This window comes from Hemicordylus capensis, chromosome 1, assembly GCF_027244095.1.
Source record: "Hemicordylus capensis ecotype Gifberg chromosome 1, rHemCap1.1.pri, whole genome shotgun sequence".
NCBI lineage: Eukaryota > Metazoa > Chordata > Lepidosauria > Squamata > Cordylidae > Hemicordylus > Hemicordylus capensis.
The window spans coordinates 176,784,357-176,810,913 of NC_069657.1; the positions used below are offsets into that span (position 1 = coordinate 176,784,357).

Consider the following 26,557-nt stretch of genomic DNA (forward strand, 5'->3'; position numbering starts at 1 on the left):
ATCACCAGTCTCCTCTTCGTCTCTTATCGTGTCTGGATCTGTATCCATACTTTTATTTTCACTCTCTTCCTCCTCTTCCTCTTCAAATTCCTCATCTCCATCCTGTCTTCCTAGCTTCCCAAACCCATCTTCTCCTTCCTTCTCATGCTCCTTCTCACTCTCCCCGTCTCTTGGCATACTCTCCCGCTCCTCTGAGTCAGAATAGCCGTGAGGAGTAATGCTCTGCAAGTAGGCCCGGTTCATCAGTAGCTCTGTGGTTTCCAAGTGACCCTTTTCTCGTGCTTCCCTTTCGGCTGCTTCTCTCTCCTCCGCCTCCCGTTTACAGTAGGAATACCTGTGGTTCATGTGTTGCGAGTAAGACCCAGAGTGTGAGAAGCGTTTGCCACATTTATCACACTGGTATGGCTTCTCGCCTGAGTGCAGTCGTGAGTGCTCAATAAGATGATGCTTGTGTTTAAATGCTTTCTTGCAAATCTGACACTGATGTGGTCTTTTTCCTACAAGAAAGCACATTGCAAAGAGATCATTGAAAGGAATGTTTTCATTCCAAAACACAGCACAACCTTCAGTTTCAGCATTTTATACCTCTTTGTGCTTCAGAATCTTTCAAGACAACAGGAATTAAAAAGAGAGCACTTTATTCATAGCACAAAGCTAGAACCAGGCCTATAGCCAGAATTATTTTGGTGGACAACGGAATAGCATGCTGCAAGCATCTTTCCCTTAGTATCTCCACAAGTAAAAGGCTGAGCAACCTTTAAAAAAGGAAAAGGAAAATTTGGGGAAAGACCTGGGATATTCCTTGGGATTTGGAAGGTGGCCACATGACTACCGACCTGACTAGCTTTCGTGTCAAGCCATGCCAGTGGCACAGTATTCTTTTCCCAATAATGAACAGGGTGATACCAGGAATGTTGCCTTGCTATAGGAAAAATAACTTTTCTGCTCCTCTTTTAAATACAGGAGATATGTACTTCTGTGCTTGAGAGAAGAATGGACAATGCCTACAGAACTACATAGGAAAGGAAAAGAACATTCCCCAAATGGCAGGCCACTGCTGTGGTGGTTAAGGAAACTTGCTAGCACTTGGCATTTTTGATTAGGTTTCTAAGGGCTTCATGAGGGTTCCGACATGTTTTGGTACAGCAGGAAAACATTCAGCTTTGAATAAGTAAGTGTGTGTGTGTATGAAATAAAATCTATAAGATGTTATAATGGCACGGGATTCTGGGAAGAGGAGCATTTGTTCCTCACCACCAATGATATCAGCCAATAGTCAAACTCTCACAGTCTAACTGTACAGCTATTACAAAAGTTGTTCTAGCTCAGTGGGGGAAATGTGTATGGAATATGGGGGGAAATAAAATTTTCTTACAAGAGATATGCTTTCTTGGGGAAGATTTCTAGATTTCATGCAGAAACGAAGTAACAATTGAGCATTTATAGTGTAAAAAACTGATTGTAAGAAAAGCCACTAAATATACAAGAGCGTCTTTTATTTGTTTTCATAGCTTGAAATTTTTGACATATTCTGACTGAAGATGTATTTGTTTGCTTATGTCCTGAGAAAAATAAAGAAAAAGTAACCAAAGCATCAGTGGAAAACTGGCAGTGTCAGAGAGCAGCTGATACTAGTAATACAATTTGATGAATATCCTATTTATAAACCATTCTACATACTTTCTCTCACATACGTTCTGCATTTCTTTTCTATATATTGAAATAATTAAGGGCATCTAACTATAAACAAGGAAATGGTTGCTTAATCATTCACCTTTGTCTGTTTCATCAAGCAGCTCGTGATTTTAGGGGTTCTCTATGCCTCATATGAATGTATAACATCAATTTTCAGGAGCTTCTAAATGTTAAGCGTCAGATACACTCTTGAAAGCTCTTGTGAGTCCCAAATCATAGGACAACTAAACTCAAATTCATTTAATATTATTGTGAGTCATTCTTGTTCCTTTCTGAATCAATATTTTACAGTCAATATTATCGGATGAGGCTGGGGGAAAGCTAATGTTATTTGAACATTTTTGTGGACAATGCTGGTTCTTAATGTTAGCTGGAAACCATGCTTTTTATCTTTGTCACTTCACTGGTTCTGATCCAACAGAGCATGCACAGAGCAGCCATGACTTCTCCATGTATAGAACTTAAAGGGGGAAATGCTGAAAGCCTGATGATCAGCTGCAGATGAGGGGGGCTGAATCCAGCTTTTCTGAACCATTAATTGGCAGGATTTTTGTTTTAAAGACCCACTGTACATGTTCTCTCTCTCTCTCTCTCTCTCTCTCTCACACACACACACACACACACACCTCTGACTACTGATCAAGGAGAAGAATCATGTGGGCAGCTCTTAGGGTTCTGATACTTGCTTCTGAACTGTGGAGGTTTCTGAGGTACAATAATAAGCACAAAGCCATTATAAGCTGGTTTCACTGTGGTAAATTCTGGCAGATACTAGATGAGCTGGTCCTTGAAATGCCTTCTAATCATATGAGATTCCAGCATACAAAACATGTTGGAAATTGTACAAAAAGGTCTTTGGAGATGGATCCTCTCTCTTTGGGCAGTGATTCTAAGAATTCAGTGTTGAAGCCCTTACTCGGGGGTGGGGTGTGTGGAAATCCCATGAACTTTAGCAAGAGAAAGATTTGGTTCCCCATCAGCAACTACTGAAATATGCTAGATGAGCAGAAGCACTCCTAGGCAGAAATTTTGGGGGAAGTTTTCTGTGAGTTGTCAGCCAGTGACTGAATGCTGAAGTTCTCTTCAGCTGCAGGAGGATACTGTATTTCCTCTGGTATTTCATGCCGTTTCAAATCCAAAGTCTGAAACTTGACACCAGCACCAAGCCTAAACACATCTGGTTGATTTGAGCCACAAATAGCCCTGGAATGCCTTTGACACCTTCCATAACTGCCATACTTAAAAGCTTCATTCCAAAATAGAGCTGACAAAAAATGCTTGTCAGTATGATGGAACTGGACAAAATTCAGTAATGCAATATGCTACCAGGTACACATACAAAGCATGTTGCATGTGAACAGGAATTCCTAAATGGACTCTATTAGGCAATGGTAAGATTATCAAAAGAAAAACAACAACAATGCATTGAAAGATACTATTAGACCCATATTAATTTTATAGAATGCCTACATTTAAGTGCAATGTCGATTCTGAGTAGTCCCTCAGCTATGGATGGAAGCAGTTTCTTTCTATCAGCTATCCCACATGAACCCTATCACCTCTGTGACTGTCCTGAAGGAGCATTCTTCAAGCCGAGAAATTTCCTGCTTTTTTGTTTTGTTTAATATCCTAACATTTCCAGTTCTTTAGGCAATAGTACACAGATAGGCTTATATGCATAGGCTCCAATGCATGCAGGCACAAATTGCAATTCTGCAGTATACAGCACACAGCAGTGATCCATTATACATTCTTAACAGCATTGTTCAGTGTAAGACAGAGTCTAAACATGGAATGAGGAGGCCATTGTGCCTTATGATTTGTGCCCACACATACTGGGATCTACTCATGCCTATACCGATATCATGTTCAATGTGGACATTAGGTGCTCTGAGAGAATGAGGCGGGCAGACACAATCGTGATTTTTGCTCCTTCATGTCTTCCTTCAGTCTGTGGCAGCTGTGGAAGAAAACCAGCCTATGCTGCTTTCAGCAGTGTCAGCCCATGGCAAGGCAGTAATGACATCCATTGGCACACAACTGGAATGTGCAGAATTTGGCTTTGGCATGCCAGCATAAGCCGCCCTAAACATGGCTTAGTGGTGGCATGCCAAAACCCAAATCTGGGCTAAATCCAGTGCAGGCTGGCAGTTTCACATGCCTGCCTTGCCACAGGGCTGGCACAGCTGCAAGTGAGCACAGGCACTGGCTCCTTCCCACAGCCGTGGCAGGGTGAGAGGGACATGAGAATAGGCATTACATCATGGTGTGGAGCTCAGAGAAGGGAGGTCAGAAGGAGAGAAATGTAAGTAGTCTGTCTCTTGATCTGCAAGGCCGAGTTTTCTCAGTTACCCTGAAAGGCACACTTGAACTGCGGGCAAGACTCATGAAGGTCCATTCCAGAACCATTGTTTTGGCCACTCCAGTGGTATAAGTTGAGCAGTAATTGAACAATGTGGTCCTGCTTGCATAGTGAAAGTATACAAACACCCACAGCAATGATCAATCCTACATTATTAACAGCATTGTTCAGTGGCCAGGGACATACTTGTGTGTAAGAGGGATTCTAAATGGGGAATGAGGAAGCCTACACAAAGAGAGCTAGAACTGGAATGAACTAATTCTCCAGTATTCTAATAACATCATTTATCTAGCATATCTCAAGTGTTCAAAGCTGTTCATGTACTGTTCATGCACATGAACAGTATGAAAAAGCTGTTCATGTCAGCTTTTTAAAAAATCCCTACCAAAGCACTGTAAAGTAAAGGCAAAGCATGCCGTCGAGTCGGTGTCAAGTCCTGGCGACCACAGAGCCCTGTGGTTGTCTTTGGGAGAATACAGGAGGAGTTTACATTACCATCTCCCGTGCAGTATGACATGATGCCTTTCAGCATCTTCCTATATTGCTGCTGCCCGATATAGGTGTTTCCCATAGTCTGGGAAACATACCAGCGGGGAAAGGTAGTTAAGTATTAATTATCCCCATATTGCGATGTGGGACAAGACTCAGATAATAGTTGCCTAAGACCATCTATTTTGCTTGTGGCTGAAGTGTGATGTAAAATGAGAACTTCTTGGTTTACAATGAACGCTTTTAACCACTACATTGCACTAGTTCATTAGTGCACTTAGTCACTATTCTGCAAAATAACAAATACTAGCTTACATTCAGGGTAGCAGGGTGCTAGTGCAGCTGTGCCTAACATCTATATTAATGGACAAATATTAATGGACTATATTAATGGACCACTGGACAAAGGAGGAGGTAAATTTTGACAATTTCATTTTTTTCCCCTGAAGCCCACTACATCTCCTGAAATTATATCCCTAAGGGTAATGCAGCCCTCAGAGACATATTTTTGGGAGGCACAATGGGCTTCAGAGGGAAGGAGAGATTGTCAAAATTACTCCTCTCCCTCATGCAATGGTGTAGCATTAATGTGGATGTCAGGCACAGCTGCACCAGCGCAGTGCTAATCTGATGATAAGCCTCTGTAAATAAAAAATATTAAATGGGTAACTAGAATATAATTCTTTGTTGTGTGGTGAATTTTCAAGTGGAAAGTGGACAAATTCCTATGAGTTATTTCTATTCAACATTTTGGTGAGGAGCTTGTGCTTGCTAATGAAATTAGGATTATGGTCCAAACACCAACTCACACAATCAGATCAAAATTACAGGTAGCTAGGCTGGTTGCTCTCCCATTTTTCTCCTTAATATCTATCTTCAAAACTTGCTTGCTTCTTTGTAGCATTTCAGTTGGTCCTAATGAAATACATTATGCTAATGTCACAAAATCAGTGATGCCATGTGAAACAAATAATTCTCTGTCTACTATACTTCAAAATCTGAGAAGCATCCTGCATGATTATCTCAGTTTGTTCAAACAGCAACTATGATTGTGAGACTCTTTGGGCATGTGATATGGAGAATGACTTTTACCCTTCTACACAGCAGGAAAAGCTGACCTTAGGTAGACCCTTAAGATGAAGGGGGAAGAGAGAAAGAACAGGATATTTAAAATTCTGACAGAAAATAATGTTAGAAAACATAGGAACACCCTCCTCTCTCTCTCTCTCTCTTTTTTTGGAAAGCATATGATGGTAAATGAGAATGACTAGATGCTAAAGAACAGGATTTGAAGAGACAGACAAGAAAAATTGCTTCAGTGACATATCTGTTCATAACAGAGGGGAAATCAGATGAGAAGATGTAGAGTGTTTTAGGAATTATGGATGTTCTTTGCTTCCTAAAACGGTTTCCAGGAGTTTGATTAGGAATTTCCAGGTCAATTATGTGATTGTAGAATGATGGATTTGGAAGGGGTGTCACTGGTCACCTAGGGTAATTCATGCTCTTGGAACCAAGGCATGATGCCTTATGAAGCACTCTTCAAAAATGGTTGTCCAACCTTCCCTTGAACTAGATAAAGTGATAAAGATTCTAACAGCTCTCTAGGCAGCTTGCTGTATTGTTGAAATGCTCCAGTACTCTACAGGCAAAGCTTTAACTTTCTTTCTTGTGCCCCTCCCCACTTTTTTAAAAAAATCTCTCTAGATCTAACCCATTCACTATGAAGGGAGGGAGATCAGTCTTCAAAACTTTTTTGATGCCTTTGCCTTTCATAAGGCTGTGGTTTTGGTTTTGGTTTTTCTCAGAACATAGACCTATGCTTTGGACCACAAAGAGCTTCATTTATTTATTCATTTTCATTTGTATTTATATTTCAGCTCATCAAGTGCTCTCAGAGCAAAATAAATGATCAGTTTTGAATTTTCTTGCTGCTTAGCCTTTAAATTGTGTCAAGCTTATGCAATTTTTTTAAGTCATTGAATATTAGTTAATTCAGCCTATATGCTGTCAATTCAGTCTCATTGATGAAGATGGCTTTGAAATTATCTGCATTAAATTAGCGTACAAAGTTTATTTATAAGATGTGTAAAACAACGGAAATAATAAAATATATAGTTCTTCATTACAAGTATTTGGCAACATCATTACAGTAGGGGAAAGCTTTAACAGTAAGGAAAAGCTTTAAATTATCCAGGTGTTTTTCTCAGTGGACCCTGTATTGTTTCCTGTTAACAAATCTTTCCACTCTCCTTCCTTATCCACTAGTTATTTCGTGGATTAAATATTATTTCATTGTTCTGTTTATCATCTGTTGTATTAGTTTAGGGAAAGGGCCATAGCACCAATGGGAATGATATGTAAATAATATCAGTTATTATTATTGTATGTTTAAAGACATCTTACACAAACTCTGTGTGTGTGTGTGTTTGCACTGTGCTTTTATCCCACTCCCTGGCTCCCTTAGGATTTGCAGTGAGAAATAATTATATCTAATCATTTTTAAAAAACAATACCCCAGAGCCTAAAATTTCCACTGCCACATGCAAAAATAACAAAAGCTCCAAAATATGGACTTCTCTGGCTTAGACATGGACACACTGTGTATGTTTTGAAAAGCTATAAATTTCTTTAATTTCAGGGTTATAACGGTAAGAACTTTTGGGGAGCAGGAAGTAGGTTTGGGGAGAAATTCCAGACTTGGAAGGTACATAAGGAATCATCCTTGGCAGTGGTTTGATTTTCTAAAGGCAACTGATTGAAGCTACTTAGTGGTTTGGATGTTAGAAGTAGTCCCGGTGGAGATGGATTAATGGGCAGAGCATAGTGAGGCGGTCAAAGGTGCGTTATAAATGCAATTTGGCATAATTGCAAATACCACACTTGCTCTGTTGTTACAAAAAAGAAAGCATCCCATTTCTAGTGCAAATTTCATGAGCTTTGAATTTGTTCCAATAAACTGTATATTATTTAAGTATAAAAAGTAATCCTCATATCTGAGTCAAGTGACAGAAAATTATCTATAAACAGCATATAATTTTTTTATGAATCAAACGCTAAATAAGGAAAACTCATGAGCTGGGAATTCAGAATAGCAGTGTAAGAGGCTGATTTGCTACTAAAGCTCAAGAATAATATTTAGTTTACTGAATCAATCTGGAAATAAAAGCAGTGCTTGCATCAGCATAAAGCTACATTTTTAAAAAAGAGTTCTTAATAAAACATACAGTGTGGAAGAAAAGGAGGATTAAAGGGAATGCACAGCCATGAGGCCCCTCATCATTCCATGTAAGTAATAAAAGGGAGCGTATCATTATGCAAGGTAACAAGGTCGCAGGACTCTAGGCATGACTGTGAAGACCAGTCATTTGTCCAAGGCAAAGAAACGGCCGCTCTTTTGCTTGCAAAGCAGTGTATATGAGAAAGAAAGACTTGTGAAAAACTAAACATTCAACAAAGAAATTCCCAAACTGTAGTGATTGTGTCAGTCGTACTCGGTGTTAAATTTGAGAACTACTCACATGTAAAGTTGCAGTAACACAGAGTATCTATAAAAGCAGGCAGCTGTGTATGTAAGCCAGTTGCATACTGACTCCAACCAAATAAAGTGTGTGTGTTTTGCATCCTATCTCAATTATTTCTATACACTGTTTGCTAAGTGTGTTCAACCCTAACAAAACCATATCAAGCGTTTGGAGCCTCATGCAAAAAATCTCCTACCTCCATCAGGCTCTTTTTCACAGGGAGGGGGGAAGCAATGTAAGTCTATATCATCACAGACCAACAAACCACACCACTTTCTAATTTCCTTCCTAAAATGTCTTTGGTTGCCTGTGGCAAGTGGGGTCCGCCCCCCCCCACAAATAGGGAAAATATATGTAAGCTGATGATTAAGTTTGCTTACTTTTGGCCATCAGTGAGCTGCAAATATACACCTACAGAAAATGTATTTGTACATACCTACAAAAATGTACGTGTGGACTGGTGGGCTAATAAAAATATTTATGGGCTAGCAACTTTTATGGACTTAGTTACAAGTCTGTTTTAACTCCAGGCACCTCTGAGGAGACAGCAATTATCCACTGTGAAATCATGTGGGCTCTGTTTCAGGGATAGCCTTCAGGAGATTGCCAATAGCCAAGATGAGTCTTTGAATGAAAACCTCTGGCCCTGAAAGAAATCAGAATAAAAGGCAGCCCACTTCTGTTTCCTTCCCTAACCCTTTGCCTACCCTTCTCCCCTTTCCCACCCAGTAACAGCCCGTTTAAGTTTGCTTTATGCTCTTAAAAAAAAAGGCAACACAAGTCCTTCCTTTTGCCTCTGGCTTTTAAAGGAGTTCTCCTGGCTCATAGATGTTCATGCTATGTAATGTGACTAGTTATCGAGGACTGTTATGGAGGAATAGCTTTGGAGCCCTGGGTACAGCCTAGAGGCCTTATATTCCCTGTTCTACAGGATATACTCGGTAAATTCCAAACTCAAGTTATGAGAGTCATAACAATGGAAAACAACAACAATATGGTTAGAGTTGCGTCGAACACAAGAAGCAGGGCTTGTGTCAATGGAGTGGCAAGAGGGCACCGTTCAAAGTTAGCATTGTTTAAACATAAGTAAGCCATGGCTACCCTGACATGGCTAAGGAAAGCCATTTCAAACAGCAGGGAAATTTTAAAGACATCAACAAATACAAACATAGGGGGTGGGCTGGTCAGTTTGGCCACTGTATCAGTTCCATAGGCTTGTCTCCAAGACATAAGTAATACATATGGCAGCAGTATCAAGAGAGACCATGCTAGAAAAACTGACCTGCAAAGAGTAAGAAAAGTGTACCTCTTCAGAAGTAAGAAAACTGCCTCTTCAGAAAGATCAACATTTTGGCTTTTAAAACTATGTCTATTATTTGTGTCTCTAGAAAGACAAGGATAAGCACTAACTGTCCCAAAAACGATGAGGAAAGGATAATGATTCAGACACTGAAAGCAAAGGTTAATTGCAGTTCAGAGAGTCTTGCCCTGAACACAGATTGAAATTTCTCATATATATTAATAGACGAGACAGCCATTCCATTGCTCTGGCTTTTTCCATAACTTTATCAGTTTAATTTGCAATTCACTTAACATTTATAAAAGAGGCCAAAGAAGAAGAAGAAGAAGAAGAGAAAAATGGCAAGTGGCCTTTATTTCTTGCAGTAAACTTTAGCAGGGTAACTATGCAAGGGAGGTACAACAATATCAAGAGCAGACTCATGCTGGCTTGCAAGACTCCCTCTTGATGTAATGAACTGAATGTATAATCATTGTGCTGCTGCTGCTGCTTACTACTAAGTGCTGCTGCTACTACTACACTAGTACTACTCTCATTTCTGTCAGATTGCTTTAATCCAATTGAATGGCTTAATTACTTTTATAGAAGTTAGGACAAAAGTATGTCCTGTTTTTTGTTTACTGGTGAAAGAAGATAGCAAAAAGATGTCTGATTAAACCATTTGCTGAAGTTCATAGAAGAAATCTGTGGCAGAGATGAAGGAATGCAAAATCAAAAACCAGATTCTGGGGTTTTGTCATGGGATTCATTTCTCTTTTCAAATATCACTCTTTGTACTCAATCATGAGCTAGAAGCTCATAGAAGTAATAGATATAAAATAGACAATGGCCAAGAGAACAGAAGTATAATATTTGTCTGCACAGGAAACTGTTCATTGCTTGTTCAGAATCAGAGTGTATACTATTTGTTTGCAAATTCAGTTTGTTTTTGCAAATCAAGGTGATTGCATGCGTTTTGGCTTGTCAAATTTTCAGCCTTTCAACAATATATCTGTGGACCTTATGGACGACCAATTTTACAGGATTCAACCATATGCCCAGATCCCGATATATATGAAGGCCAACTCAAAGATAAGAGGTTTACGGCAGTAGTGTAGTAAACCATAATAATATTTGCAGATGGCTGTAATAAAATCATTCAGGAGAGGAAAGGTGCGGGGATGTAAAGCTTGCATAGCGTTTTTTCTCCCTTACCAAACAAAACAATTCCATCTGACTAATGCAACGTAAGGCATATTTACACCAATGAACCAAATAAACTGGTCCCAAACATTGCTTTAATTTTCTTTCCTAATCCCATGAGTATTATAACCTCTTTTTATTTTCTGCGCTGGATTTAGCTTAAGGTGCTTGGGAACAAAGCACATATTGAGGTCATTCACACAATCAAAAACTGTGTTCTACCTGGTTTGGGGAGCTCTGTGTGCTCCCAATTTTTGGTCGTGTGGAAGCAAGGTTGGAGGAAAACCTGGGTAGAAATGAGCGTGTGGAAGCAAGGGAGGAGGAAAAGCTTCCCAGGTTTTCCTCTTACCTTGCATCCACACAACTGAAAATTGGGAGCACACACAGCTCACAACCCTGGGTAGAACACAGTTTTTGGTTGTATGAATGACCTCATTGTATCTGTACTATAGAAGAACACCTTTTATTCCTTCATTGCTAAAATTCACAGAAATTAATTTATTTTATTAAAATGTTACATGGAAGCATAAAGCTTTAAACACCAAAGTCAATTAATAGTAAGCAAATCATTTTAATACAATACATTTTAGTTATATCCTCATATGCCTGTTTGGTGGATTTATGTATGCTATTGAATTAGATCACCACAGGGATTACTGAATTTAAGTCATGAGTACAAAATTACTGAAAAGCCACCCTTTATGTGGCAATCATATTTCACATTGGTACACTGATGTTACAATGGTGTTTTCCACAGTGTGAATGAGTGGTTAGGATTAACTTCATGAGGCTCTTCTTACGATCAGCCAAAACTGGGCTAAGGAAGCCAAGCACAGTCTTGGCACATCAAAAGAACTGCCGGGAGCTGCATAGCTCCCAGCGTCAGCATTGCGGCAAACCCACCAAAGAGGATTGTCACATAGTCAGGGTGAAGGGTAAGAGCGCACATGGCTCTGACACAGCAGCACCCTCCTGGCCAGTGCCAGGGGGATCCCCATAATGCACCACACACTCACACAGTGCATTATGGGAATTCTAGGGGCCAGAGTGCCGCATCGCGACCCCCAACACTCTGTGCTGCCAGAGGACGCAGCTGCATTTCTGGATGCGCTATCTCCACACCCAGTCTCAGATCAGGGATCATCTGTGGGGGAGATAAGCTTTTTAAGGCTTTCTCCCCTTAAGCCCTTTCTCACCAATGATGAGAAAGGACTCCATGGGGCTATTCCCACGATCGGGGAAAATCGGGCTAGGAAAGCCTAGCCCGATTTTTCCCGATTGTGGGAAACACCGAGCTCGGCTGTGAGCCCGGTGGTATAGCCCGGGTTTGCGGAGCGAGCTCCTGCAAAACTGGGCTCCCTGATCGTGGAGTAGAGTAGACCCCCGACCAGGAGGCAAAAAGCCACCTCCCGGCTCCGGGGGTCTCCCCAGTATGCCCTGCGCACTTGCGCAGGGCATACTGGAGCTTCCGGGGGCTTCATGGCCCCCGAGCTCACCAGCCCCCGCTGGCTCCATCATGGAGCCGGCAATCGTGTGGGCGGCCGATATGGCTGCCCAGGGCTTCCTGCCCAATCGTCTGCTTAGCCTGTTCTCCCCGCAGCTTTGCAAAAAGCGGGTCTCACGGATCGTGAGACCCGCCTCCATGTCTACTGCAGGAAACTCAGTTTTAACCCTGATAAAGCCAAAGGAAAGATGGTTGCTTGTAGATCTTTGGCTCATGTTTGCCCACTATCACATGCCTCCCCACAATCTACTACATGCCTACGTTGGGCTGCTAATCAGCCACTCTCAGGCACCCTTTCTACTACTGCAGGTAGGAGTGTGCATATTAGCTGACCCCCCCCCAGAACTACTGCCATTTCCATGAGATTAACTGTCCCTAAGTTGAGAGTCAAGGAAACAATGAAGGAAGGAGATTTATAGATGAGGTATAAGCTATATGTGAATTGTACATGGGGCTGCCTTTGAAAATGGTTCGTAAACTGCAGCGGGTACAAAATAGGGCTGCAAGATTATTAACTGGGACTGGACGTTTTGCACATATTACACCAGTGCTTAAACAGCTGCACTGGCTCCCAGTCCATTTCCAGGTCCAATTCAAAGTGCTGGTTTTAACCTTTAAAGCTCTACATGGCTTAGGACCGGGGTACCTGGGAGAGCGCCTTGCCCAATATGTCTCAACCCAGACCTTAAGATCTTCTTTGGAAGGCCCTCTGAGTGCCCCTGCCAAACAAGATGAGACAGGTGGCTACTAGGGAGAGGGCCTTTTTGGTGGTTGCACCCCACTTATGGAATAGCTGCCCCAGTGAAGTTCGCCTGGCTTCATCACTTTGTTCTTTTAGACACCAGGTGAAAACTTTTTTGTTCACTCAGGGCTTTTAAATTTTGATTTTCAAATTTGATTTTTAAATGATTTTAAAAGAGTTTTTAAATTGCTTTGTATTGTATTTTGTATTTTCTTTTCTTTTGGTCTGTTATAATTTAATATGTTATGTGTTTTTATTTCAAGTTTTAATGCTGTGTTATGAGCCGCCCAGAGAACAATTTGTTATGGGGCAGCTAACAAAGTTTATTACTACTACTACTACCACCACCACCACCACCACCACCTTCAAAGTCACAATGAAATCAAAAAGCAGTATTTGGTAAATTGTGGCCTCAGGCAAAAGTTCACCCTACTTTGATAAATGATTCAGAAAAGATTAGGATTGATATTCTAGAAGCACCTACCACCTTTTAAAGCAATTTCAAAATATATATGGCAGAACACATGCTTTGCATGAAAAAAGTCTCAGGTTCAATGCCTGGCATCTCAAGGTAAGGCTAGGGAAAGACCTCAGTTTGCAACTTATGAAAGTCATGGCAAATCAATGTAGACAATACTGAGCTGGATGGACCAAATGGCCTGATTCAATATAAGGGAGCTGCATATATTCAATATTCTCAAATGTCTTCTTCAGATCACTTCTCAAATTCAGAGGCTAATTATCATTCCCAGTTTGATCCCAAACAGCAGAATAAGTTAGTGTGAAGAACTATTTCAGTGTTTTGTTTTTGTACCTGTGGATGTGTATGCAAGACTGGATGGTGAATATGTTTGCTTTGCTGGGAGAGAACGAAAATAATCCAAAAAGCTTAAAGATATAGCATATGTATTAAATGACATGTGTAGAAGAGAAGCTGGAGGAAACCTGCTTTTCCCAAGAGGAGACTCCACTTCTGATGATTTTTGACTGTGTGCTAATGATCACATTTTATTTTTTTTTACCTATATAATGTGTTCATTGGTGTTTTTTGAGCCTTGGACCTCTTTTAAACCTTAGTTTAAAAAACAAAGCTGGGCTTTTAATTTCTCATCTTAACCAGATAAATGTGATTTCTGCAAACTTAGAAACCAGTGATATTACAGTAACTTATTTTAAAGCTGGTATTCTACTAATTTCCATGATCCCACCTAAGCGCTTAAAAACCCCTTCACTTTTCACAATGAGAGGGAAATCTTGTCCCATAGCTAGCCTTTAAGGGCTAGTTCTTCATCATCACATGATAGATCATAATCCCATGACGGTTCACAACCATCATGTAGAGAGGCCACTCAGATCTGGTTCCAGACAGCAGCTTCACTATGCAGCAACATGATTTTATTATTTATGTATATATTTTTCTTTATAGGATTTTGATTTTTGTGACTACAAACTAAGCAGCTGCCATGCAGAGGCAATTTCAGGGAATCCTCCTTATATTGGCCATGTCATAAGGAAAGGCCTTAAGTGAAGGAGGCAAGCTGCCACATTTGTGACACACTGGGGCTTTTCACACAATGGCATGGGCAGGTGAGGGGTAAGACAAGGTTAAACTGACCTTCCCTCAGATGATCGCTCCTGATCCTTTTGGCATGCAAGTCATGTGACCACACGACCTGTGCTGCTGGGAGCAGTGTGGACAACTATCCATGCTGCTCCCAGCAGTGTGGAGCAACAAAGGCTGGGACTCATTTTCCCAGCCTCTGCATATCTCACAAGGCACCACGCTATGAGTGCGGTGCCTTGGGGATTCTCCCATCAGACGGGTGCTCTAGGCACCCATGTCTGTGTCTCCTCGGCTCCATGGAGCCGAGGAGACACACAAGCCTGGCAGCCAGGTTAAAGAAGCGCTTGTTCCCTTAACCTCAGCTAAGAGCTGGGCTTAGGAGTAGGGTTAGGCTGGGCAGGAGTGCCAGGATCCATGCAGATGCTTCACATGAGCAGCTTCACATGAGCAGCCTAGCCCATCTCATCCTAGCCCATCTCATGCTTCACATGAGCAGCCTAGCCCATCTCACTATTTTATGGCTCATATGGGTTAACCTGTCAAAGATATGGTAGAAACTAGATACTTCTATGAGTTTTCAGAATGACAATTCTAGGTCATTGTCTATATCAAGTCAGTGGGAAATGTAGAAATCTCATGCTCCAAGAATGATACAAGTTCAATTCACCTTTGTTTAATTAGCCTAGCACCTTTGTGGACATTTTCTTATTTATAAGGAAATGTCAAAGCTCCATTGACTTTGATTCTTTAAGATTGGGTCACATATATAGACACTTGCCCAATCATGTGGCTAGCATGAATTCCCTCTTTTCTGCTAAACAAAGATATTTCCATAACTGCAAGAGAATTGTTTCCCCCCCTTTCCCTTTTAAGCCATTATAATTTACATAGGCATTTGTAGACCAATTGTCCTAGTATGTTAGAGGACTACTAACTGTTCTGTATGCTTGCAAAACTGGACTAGATTGTGATTGAGAAACAAGATTATTATGCTCACCAGGGATCCCAAAGTCTTAGTCCTCCCAAATATCACTTTCCACAAAGCTACCAATCTTTTTCAAACTTCTCCCTGAGGCCAAGACAATGGATTGGTTTTGTAGTTGTTCATTATCTTTATTTTATTTTGGAGAGCTATAAGCTATTCAAACACAAACAAAAAGTACAACCAATGTTAACATGTAAAGGGGGAGGGGGCATACTGAGCTTAGCAAAGCACATTATTTCTTCCTTGTTGAATGCCTTAGCATATGCTGCATCTTATGCTGCACAAGTGTACTCATTAAATATTATGAAATGTACCACATACAACAAAGCTTGTCTCTACACATTGTCAGCAATCGTACCTGTGTGCTCATATTTGTGTCGCAGAAGGGAACTGCTTTTCTGGAATGTCTTGTCACATAAGTCACATGCGTACATGCCACTTTCTGTCTTCTTGATCTTCTTTCGGGACAGGCAGGAGTCGGAGTCTGTCATGTCATCAAGACCTGACATGTAATCCGGTGTTCCATCAAGCAATTCTCCCTGAGATGCAACCAAATGGTTTATGTAAAACACATTTCTTCCTTGTTTTGTGATATACAAAAGCCTTTATTCTTACAGTACATTTGTCATTATATTATTTATTGTTGTTGTTGTTGCTGTTGTTGTATTTAAAATATTTCCATACCACCCAAAACTTGTGTCTCTCTATTCAATTTAATGCAACCAGGTAACGCACCCTACAACCTGGTATACAGTCTAAATGACAGCAAACAGTCTCATCGGCTGACAGGCTTCTTTTGCTTTTTAATTGGACCACCAGATCCTATCACTTTAATGATGTTAAAATACATTTGTTCTATAGTAAATGAGGCCAGAAGAAAACATTCCTACTGAAACCAGCATGTTATGTCTAAGATGTAACTTGAGACTGAAACTGCATGTTAAATGAGACACAGGGCTGCCACCAAAAACACATCATGTTTGAGTTCTTCCCAACTCCCTCATGACATTGAGATTACTTTCCCCTGTGTTGTGATGTCATAATATTGAGTGCATACCCCCCTCTCTCTAACTCATTGGCTGCTGCTGGAAGGGGGGGGGGATTATGACATCACAACACAGGGAAAAGTGATCCTAAGTATTATGAGGGCTGGAAGATGCCACATCTCAGCATAGGAGAGGTATTTGCAGTAGTAGCCCGTGTCACCAAAAAGTAGATTAAGTCTCAAATGATACCCTAAGCTTAATATGAAGGACAGATCCTGGAGAGATCTGATTGCATAGCTGATCTACTTAGATCATAGGGGCTACTTCTTAGATGATCATGTAGATCAATATTACTAATCCTGGAATAGTAGACATTCTAACATAGCAAATTGGACTTATAATGTAGTAGTACTGATAGTTGCTCCTCTAGCTGCCATGAGGTCAGGAGCCAGGGTAAATTTGGATCTTATTGTCGGACTTTATGACATGTTATAACTGTGCAGTGGAAGACCAAACAACCACTTAAAACGTTGCCAAATCAGGGTACTTGACCACTGACAAATCAAACAGTTCCACAGTCAGTTCCACATATATAATCCTTCATGATATAATCAACCCTGTGAAAAATCCTAGTATGAACAGAATACAATATGGTATAACAATTTCCCACAGGACCACAGATGTCCTTTGACGGAACACTTAACCATATAGATCAGGGCTGCACAACTTTGGCCTACCTGCAGATGCTGGACTACAACTCCCATAATTCCTGACTACTGGCCACTCTGGCTGGGAATCATGGGAGTTGTAGTCCAAAAACAGCTGGAGGGCCAAAGTTGTGCAGATCTGATATAGATGGACATGCCATGCAATGCTCCATGTACATTTATTTCCAATGGCTGTGCAATTGTGCCAAGTCCCTTTGAACAATTTCAGCATTTGCACAAGTTGTGCTTTCACTACTATTATTCAGAAGATGCAGCAGCACCCGTGTGCAGAATGCCAGTCACTGGCTGACATGCAGAGGGAAATTACTCAAAGCAGCCCCATTGCCTAACTTGTCCTTTTAATTTCATTGGGACTACTTTGTGTAATTTTCCTCAGTATGTCAGCCAGTATGTCAGATTTGTGACATTTCCATTTCCCCCAAATATTTTGGTGCCAACTGTGAATCCCTGGATTGTTGCCTTGCACAAACATACTTGTAATTCTAAAACTAAACCAACTTTGGACCGAACAATGATAGAGGAATATGAAGAGCAAGTTCATGTTTCACATCTTTTACAGGAACTGTTCATGTTTCACATCTTTTACAGGAACACTTCGCAGAGATACACAAGCATGGTCAAGGATTTATGTTCTCTGGAGCATTTTCAGGTGATTGGAACGGATGGGAGTGTTTTTTTTGGTGGGGGGGTGGGTTGGATGATGCAGGGATGCAAGGAAATCGCAGACTTTCTTCCTCCCACTACCATCCCACATACTTCTTCCTCCCACATCCAGAACTGCTCTAAAAGGTGAGATCTGTTAGCTGTGTATTTCTAGATTATTCTGGGTTCATATCTGTCTGAACAACTTCATACAGCAAACTACTTGGAAACTCATAGGGGGTTTCAAAGACAGCCTGTGATATAGGATGTGGAGTGGTGTGCTGCTGCTCAACTAAAAGAAAGAAACATTCCAGTAGTTCTTTTGAATGTGGCCTTTGTTTTTGCAAGATTTGTACCTTGCAATGCAAAGCTGAATGAGTTTTCTTAAAAATGAACACCACTGAGTTCAACAGGACTTTCATCTTGGTAAGTATGCTAAGGAATACCACCTTGGTTTCTAGACCCCTTGTAACACTTTGAAAAGGAGAAAGAGTTCTGAGTGTTTTTAGAAAGCAAGCATATCTAGGAAAGAGCATCAAGTGTTCATAATAATACAGAGTTGTAACAAAATAAGTATAAGCAATAACTGAAGGGGGTTTCTTTCAAAATACCAAACTACATATGCATTCCATAAGTGCTAGAAAGGTTTTAATTGAATTTTATATTTAGGTACAAAATATTATTATTATGCAATCTATTTAAATATATGTCTCCCCTCCAAAGGCCTTAAGCGATATTTTTATATTTAATTTTGTAATTTGAAATAGGGAATATTAATAACACTTTTTATCAATGTTCTATCTATGTTAAAACAGCCTTCAGCATTAAGCAATAATGAATGTGGATCAGTAAATTATTAAATTTCTTGATATTTATTTTGTCTTGATCCGAAGAGATTGCAGACTTGCATGATAACGTACATTTCCATTTGCAATCAGACAGTTCAGTTTCTTAGACTAGGTTTGTACTAATTAATATTAGAGAAGATTAAATAGGCTTAAATACGTTTACAAAGAGGGCAGATGTACTGTAAATTGGAGTAGTGTAACAGCTGTTGTGGAGGTACTGTGCTATTTATGCTCCTATTGTGCAAAGAGGGATTACTGCCTGTAACATTAAACCATACCTGATTTTCACATTTGAAAATATAAAACATTTACTAGTTGGTAAAATTACTAATGGAACCTAATAGGTCATATGGGAATGTCCACAGATGTTTAAAGAAATCATCCATAATCAGTTAATCTCTGCTGCCAAACTGTAAATGTACTACACACACACACACACTCACTCACAATTCCTAAACACTATGAATGTTTTCTATGGGTACAATTGTTTGTAATTGGATCAGTGCTACATTTTGTAAATTTGGAATTCTTAAAAGTTCAGAAGGAATTCAGGATTGCACCTACAAACTACAAAATGTCAGCCCAAATCAGGCCCGGTAGTATAGATAGACCTGCTATAGATAAAGGTTATATCTAGTTTTTCAACAATTAAAATTTCTACTGTAAAATTTTCTACAAGGTCTATGGAGTGGGCCTGGGGAAGAAGGGTGAATAAGTTTAGAAAATAGAACAGGTAAGTTGAAAACAAGTCTGGGTTAGGGATCTTCATAATCCCTTTTATAGCTTTGCAAAGATTAGTCAGAACATGTTATAAACAGCTTATGGCTGCATTATCATTGCTATGTGTGATTCTCCATGAATCACCAAGGATTTCAATGGACAAGGGAACCACCATATCTATGGTGTCCCTATGAAGTCATAAACGGGTGGGGGAGGGGGGGCTCCAAAGAGTTGTTTATATTTTATTGGTATTGGCAGTCCTAAAATGGAGTCCCCCTAAATTTCCATGAACAGAAATTATTTCCACTGCCTTTTCTTTAAGAATATGAATTCTACTCATTTTCAAGGGAAACAGTGATTTTTTGGTGTGGAGATGCTTGTTGATCACAGTTCTGTTCAAACGTATTTTCCTTGGAGTAAATAGGTGATGCTGGGCCCTTAAAACTTGTTTTAAATGCTAATCGACAGTTAATCTTTAAATAACACTAGAAATGAACATTATGGTACTTCAGTTGTACTTTCATCTTGGTTGTCTTCATAAGTTCCATTTTTTCTTTTAAACCATTAAATCATTTCCGGCAGTGAGCCAGGGGAAAGGAGTGGCCACACTGATCACGGTTCTGCTCTAATGAGAGCAGCCACTACACTTGTGATCTGAGGCACCTGGGATGCGGGAGGGGGGAATTCCTTCCACTCCCAGAATCTCCCTTCACCACGCCACCAGTCGTGTGGGCGCATGGCGGGGTGGAGGGAAGGACCGCGGCTGCTCGTCTGCCAGGGAAAGCAGGCAATCTCCTGCCTTCCCCGCAGCCTGCCCATCCTCCCCAGCGAGGTCATAATATTATTACATGATAATGTAAAGATACCATTGCAACCTTGTAAAATAAGACAGATATTTACCTGAAAACTTGGCTTCCGCTGGTACTTCCGCCTTTGCTGCATGTCAGCAAACGTAGCTGCTCCAGTTGGATAAGTATAGGCCATATGTGGTAGGAAGCTCATTTGATCTATTCCTGGGTATGATCGTAGCCCAGGAATACTGGTCTGGACTGGTGGCATAAAAGTGGCTGGGGGAAATGCGCTCTGTGGTGGAAGTGTTGTATATAAAGGTTTGGCACTAAAAGGGTTAATACCAAATACTGGATTAGTGCTTTTATCCAAGCTATTTAAATTAGAAAATTCTTTCTTGATAAAAGTCAAGTTCAGTGGCTCATCTGAGGTTTCAGATGATGAAGAAACACTGTTGTGGTCTACGTTTACACTATTGGATTTTGTTTTGTTCTTTGTGGCTATAATACTTTTAGGTTCCTTCATTTGTTTTGGTAAAGACAAGTCCAAAGGCTCAGCCTGAAGCTCCTCAGAGGAGAAACTGTTTGGAGTGTAAGAACTACTATGGGAGTTTTTAGAAGATGTGGAAGAAAGATTTAATGGAGAAGGAGTATTGCTCCTGGAGTGGTCCAATTTCTCAACTGGTTTCATATTGGTAAAGTGAGTAGGTTTCGTTAGCCTGAGAGGAGTATCACAGTTAGTAACACTGTTATGAAGTTCAGCTATAGACGGTGATGTTATAGAGTTCACAGGCTTTATAGGGGATCTGGCTGACAAAGAGTCTTTAGTGGGCGTGTTGTTGGTGGCAGCCAGCACCACCTTGGCACTGTTCCTTTCCAGCGATGGAGACCTGGAAGTTGAGAACTGGTAGACTTTTCTTTGTTCAAACCATTCCTTCACAAATTCCTGAGGAAGGCCAACGGCAATGGAAATTTTCAGTAGTTCATCAGAGTTGGGTTCCATATTCATAGCATAATACGCTTTAAGTACAGACATATGGTCCTTGTATGGATTGATGGGGCTAGTCATTCCTTTCTCAGAAAGTACAGATGACAGGAGGAGGGCTTGTTTATCAACAAACACTCCTGGTTTACTGGGAGCCATGTTTTCATGAGGTTGGAGGACTGCCTTGATTTCTTCATTCATCTTACACAGGTAACGTTCATGCTGATGCAAGGGAATGGGACCAGGGAAACTTTCTTTACAGAACTGGCATGAAAACGGAGTGGGTATATTGTGGTTGTCTATCATTTTATCTTCAGTTACCAGATCTATTAGGGTGCGCAGCTTTTCTTTCTTAAAGTTGTTGAGCTGCCTCCTTGAGTCTGTGGTCAAACTCTGGAGACAAGCTTTGGCTTCATTAACCTTTTCTAATGTGTAGTCAATAATACTCTTAGTGGCACCATTATGACTGACTACTGGAAGACCCACAGGTGGAATACCAGGAGAAGTAACACCCTGCTCCTCTGGTTGAGAACATGGGTCTTTCATGTGGTAACCCTTCAGCTTGGAGATCTCTTCAGCACTACAGTCCATTTTCTGCCGGGAAACAGTATTGTCCACAATCTGTAGGACTTTCTGCACTTCACTTAAATTGCTGCTCATTGCTGGAAATCCAAGTAAAGGTGCTTCCATCCCTACCCCTAAGTGCTGCATTGGATTTTGCGTAGAAGCGTGGACTCCTATTGGACTAGTTGCACCAAGTCTGCCATTCATAAAAGGACTAGTACCAGTGAACCCTTGGGCTGCCATTAGAACTTTATATTCATTGAAATCTAGTGGTTCCGTTTTGATTTTCAGTAAGCCTGATTGCTCAGACATACTAAGTGGTTTTCCATTCTCCAGCTTATTTCTTAGTTGTGTAATGGCTGAATTAGTAGGTGAGGAAGATACAGAATTAGGAGAAGAACCCGTCTTGATATTGTTTCTCATTCGGCCATTTACAGAGATTAAGCCAATACATTTCTTGCTGCTGATGTGTGAACTATATGAGCCAGAATGGGAGAAACGCTTCTTGCAATTTGGACACTCGTATGGTTTTTCACCTGCAATGAATTTTTAAAAATTAAATTTAGTTCACTCATAAAGAAATCTATTGTTTAGATTTTGGGGTATAACTATTAATCACATCATAACTTCCAGTTTTACCATATTGATCTCCCTCCGTCCAAGATGACTTTAGACTATATTTACACGTTTGCAGTTTGAAACAATTCTATCCAGCCCTTCTACACTTAGCAGCATCTAAGACCCATGCTAATACTGTGATATCCCTGGTTTGTATTGCTGCTAATGAGGCTATTCTCATGATCACCCAAAAGTGGGCTAACGGGGCAAGCACTCCGTTAACCTCATATTTTTGTTCGTGTATTGCCGCGGCGCGCAGCGACACATGAGTAGCCTCCCGGGCTCAGAGGTCTCTCCAGGATGCTCCACGCACTTACACGGGGCATCCTGGAACTTCAGGGGGCCGCATGGCCTCCAATCCCCGCAGCCCCTGCTGGCTCCGTGATGGAGCCAGCAGTCGTGTGGACAGCCGATCCGGCTGCCCAGGGCTGCCTTTGGATCGTCTACGGAGAGCAGGTTAAGCCTGCTCTCCACATGGACCTCGAAGAAGCTTTTCTCACTGATCATAAGAAAAGCTTCAATGTGTAGTAAGCAATACATGTGTGATTGTATGTCAATGGAGGTAGGGAGAGAAGAAAAGGAAATTGGGGAGGTTATGTGTGTCTTATGTTAGTGTTTGATCTAAGATCGTAAATAAACAACTAACTAACTGTGTCTTATGTTATATGTGTTTTATATATTTCACACAGCAATGTTTGTAATGTCTCAGTTCAGGTAATCCTTTTGCCATCTCTTTTAATTAGGGCCTAGTCAGCATGCAGTTACCATGACTCTTTTTGTAAACGTCCCCTACAGTAGTAGGACAATTCTGGGTGGGGCAGCTGGTATGGGGAATACTCCATAAGTTTATTTATTGAAGTCCCTGTAAGCCACAGGAACGATGATTATTAGCAGTACCCAATGACACAGACATTGCTATAACTATTTTAACCCTCAACTATTTTAACCCTCAATTCCCCCCTTTTCCCAACCGAAATTCTAAGCCAAGGGGAAATTCTGCTTCAAAATAAATTATGGAAAATTCTGACTTGATGGTATGTCAAGATGGTCTGCAGCAGGGGTAGGCAACCTTGGCTTAGTTCAGCTATTGCTGGATTACAACTCGCATCATCCCCAATCACGATACATTGTGGCTGGGGGTGATGGGAGTTGTAATTCAGCAACAGCTGGAGAGCGAAGGTTGCCTACGCCCGATCAAGAGGAAGAGTGGCCAGAGAATAGCAGCTAAGGAGGGGGAAAGAGTTCTGCAAGACACTGAGAGCCTGTTCTCACTAGCAGGCAAAACCGGGCTAATGAAGCCAATCCCGGCAGTGCCTTGAGAGCAAACCTGCCTCCAGAGCCACCCCAATTTTAAATGGGGTTAAGAAAGTGAGCACTCTCTTAACCCTATTTTACTGGTAGTCTGCCAGCCCTGACTGAGGCTGGCAGACTACGGGGCTCCCGGCCGGCTTCAGGGAACGGGGGGGGGGAATCCCCATAATCCACTGCCCACTCATGCTGTACGTTATGGGAGTTCCAGGAGGTGGGGCGATGTGTCCCAGCACCTCGACCCACCGGCAATCATCTGGATTGGAGATTTGTCCACCCAACAAATGGGAACAGATTGTCTATGGGGAGGTAAGCTTTTTAAGGCTTCCTACCCGCTGACCTTGTAGCCCTTTCTCACCCATCATGAGAAAGGGCTCTGAATCTTCATTTCCAGACTTAAAACATGGTGGGGTCCTTGCATCATCTGCTCTGCTCACCAGACATGGGCCGGCATTCGAATGGGCAAGCAACAAAGGCATGTGTACAGCACTATCAACCCCACTTCCTCAGTGTTGATGCTCATGCAGAGGTAGATTTTTCCTGATCCCCCACTCCCCAGAAGCACTCTGTATGACCCAGACAGTCGTGAACTACCACATCTACTTCTAGATCACACAGGGCACTTCTAGGGGAATGTGGGATCGGCAAAAATTGCCTCCCAGTGAATATCTGTGCTTCGGAAGCAGGTCTGCTAACATTGTGAGTGTGCGTTTTGTGTGTGCATAGGTGCAATATGATGCATTGGGGTATGCACTGAATTCTTTCCATTTGTGGCGGGGGGGGGGGAACCTTCCTGTTACTTTTGAGACCCAAAGAGTCCTAATTTGTTTTCAGAATCTATTCACCTTTGTTAGATGGGTTTGTCCTTTTCAGTTTTTCTTTGCTGCTGCCCATCTTGGTGGCAGGAGTTCCAAAGCCAAGCCACCTTCTGGTGGTGAGTATATATTTTTTACTCACAACTGCTCCAGGAGGAAACATCATCCTGGGTCAGTAGGTGGGGTGGAAATGCCATCAACATGAAAAAAAAGTATTGTCTTCCTAGCAGCTAAAAACATGGTGGTTACTAAAAGGCAACTGTGCCATGAAGTTCCTACTGCTATTGATGCAGGCGATGGCAGGGACCAGAGTTCTCACAAAAATGAATGGGTATGCATTGGAGCAGGGGCCCACGGTGACTGCAAAAATTGTCCCTTATTTATACCCATTCATCATCCAGCCCATTCATTCTAAAATAAATGAAACCCAAACTGAATGGGCCTCATTAAAGATGAATGCACATCTCTGCTGTGTTCACATTTATAAGATTTGATTCATAGCCTTAAGGGCATTAAGATAGCCAAGGTATGGCTTGCCTTTCACAAAAGAGTGTTGGGTACATGTGCTCCTCCCTTCACACTGCTCTTCCCCTCCCATATGTCAGATTATGGAGAACTTTGACTTGTGTAGCCCACAATTAGTTAATAGGCCACTATATCAGAGCTGATGGGGAAAGCAGAGGGGGAAGCATGAGAGTCTGGAGTTTTTCACAGCTTGTTCTCATCAAACAATCCATGGTTTGTTCAAATGTCTACACCTACCTAACTTACTCTACAAGGCTGTTGTGAGGCTAAACTATATGAGGTTGCTGTGCTTGAAAGGGAGATGGGACAGAAATGTAATAACAAAAAATAAAATGAATGGGGTTGCAGTTCCAGGTAAGAGAGCTTGATAAGTGCCTTGGAGGACCTGCACTATATCATACTGTTGAGTTGCGGGCATTAATATAACTTTTAGGATTGTTTGCTTTTAAAAAAATATAGGAGTATAAAACAAAACAAAACAAAAAAACAGGAGCATCAACAAACCACAGAAGAAGAAGGTCTGAATTCCTCTGAGTAGAAATAGCTTCAGGAAGCAATTAGAGTTTAATTAATTAATTAATTGGGTAATAAGCTCTGCTTTTTGAAAAATCTTCTATAGAACTCAAGGTTTTGGGGGTTCTTTTAGCAGCATTAAAAATCAGAATGAGTCAGATATGATGTATTATGTACCTTTGTAGCTCCACACTACAAAACTATAAATTTTAAGCATTTTTTTTTAAAAAAAACTTAGCTAATTAAACAAAATGCAAATGAGAACCCTGGCACCTCGGCAACTCACCACTGTGGATTCGCAGGTGTTCCTTCAGATGGTGTTTATATTTGAAGGCCTTGCCACACTCTGTGCACTTGAACTTACGATTGCCTGCTCCTTGGGTCAGCATTTGGTGCTGGGAAAGTAAAGACACCAAATATGTATATGCATGTGTAAATAGACAGCGAGACCAAGAGAGATTTCTTTGTAAGAAAAAAAATCATTAAAGCAGCTTTGTGTTTATCTGTAAGACTAAAAGATCTGCATGTACATTTATTTGCCTCATCAGTGCTGCCATAAAAATCAAAATGTTGGCAGTAAACCTGAAGCAAATCTGAGTGCACGTTCAGCATTTGCTTTGGAATTATTTCCTAAATCTTTCATCGGCAGTGCAATTTATTAAGGCATGTGGTGTTGGGAGGGATAGATTTGTTAATTTTAAAAATAAACTTAGACTTCTATAACTATATGAAGTTCTTCGAACAGGGAAATTAAAAAAATTCTGTTTACTGTGCATCTGAACCCTGTAGCAGTGTGATTATAAGTATGTTTCATTTGTTATTATATGCAAGAGGCAGTAGCTTCAGTGGAGCGGCAGGGTGGGGTGGAATCCTGATCAGAGAATTAAAATGACTATCTTTCTTTTTCTCCTTCAGAGAACTGTAAAGCAGTAGTGACAAAACAAGAGGAAAAGTTGGCAGAAAGAAGTAGTTAAAAAGCAGCATAAAGATAGAATAAACACAGCTGACCTTTCTGAATATGTGGGGAAAGTGCTGCGACTTTGAATTCTGATTTTTATTTTTTTCTAAAGCTACAGTCATCCAGTCTGGATGTTCAAGGTAGGAGGTCACCCTTCTCTCCCCCCCACCCTCCCAGTAGCAATGACACAAAAGCCTATTGCAGAAAGACAG

The 26,557-nt window shown here is 41.0% G+C and overlaps 1 protein-coding gene across 8 annotated transcripts in view; it reads right to left on the reverse strand.

Moving 5' to 3' along the window:
• ZEB2 (zinc finger E-box binding homeobox 2) overlaps nt 1-26,557 on the reverse strand; it is a 194,346-nt gene that overhangs the window by 1,557 nt on the left and 166,232 nt on the right. For 4 of the 8 annotated variants that reach the window (XM_053255901.1, XM_053255919.1, XM_053255908.1 and 1 more), the window contains 4 exons: nt 25,674-25,782; nt 20,172-22,144; nt 15,706-15,886; nt 1-497 (listed from right to left, as the gene is read on the reverse strand). The exon at nt 1-497 is cut by the window's left edge and continues 1,557 nt beyond it. In XM_053255901.1, the coding sequence (XP_053111876.1) occupies nt 1-497; nt 15,706-15,886; nt 20,172-22,144; nt 25,674-25,782 (2,760 nt within the window). Of the gene's footprint in view, nt 498-8,505; nt 8,717-15,359; nt 15,501-15,705; nt 15,887-20,171; nt 22,145-25,673; nt 25,783-26,557 lie in introns of those variants that run through there. The other 4 variants (XR_008308572.1, XR_008308569.1, XR_008308573.1 and 1 more) reach the window with 4 other exon arrangements.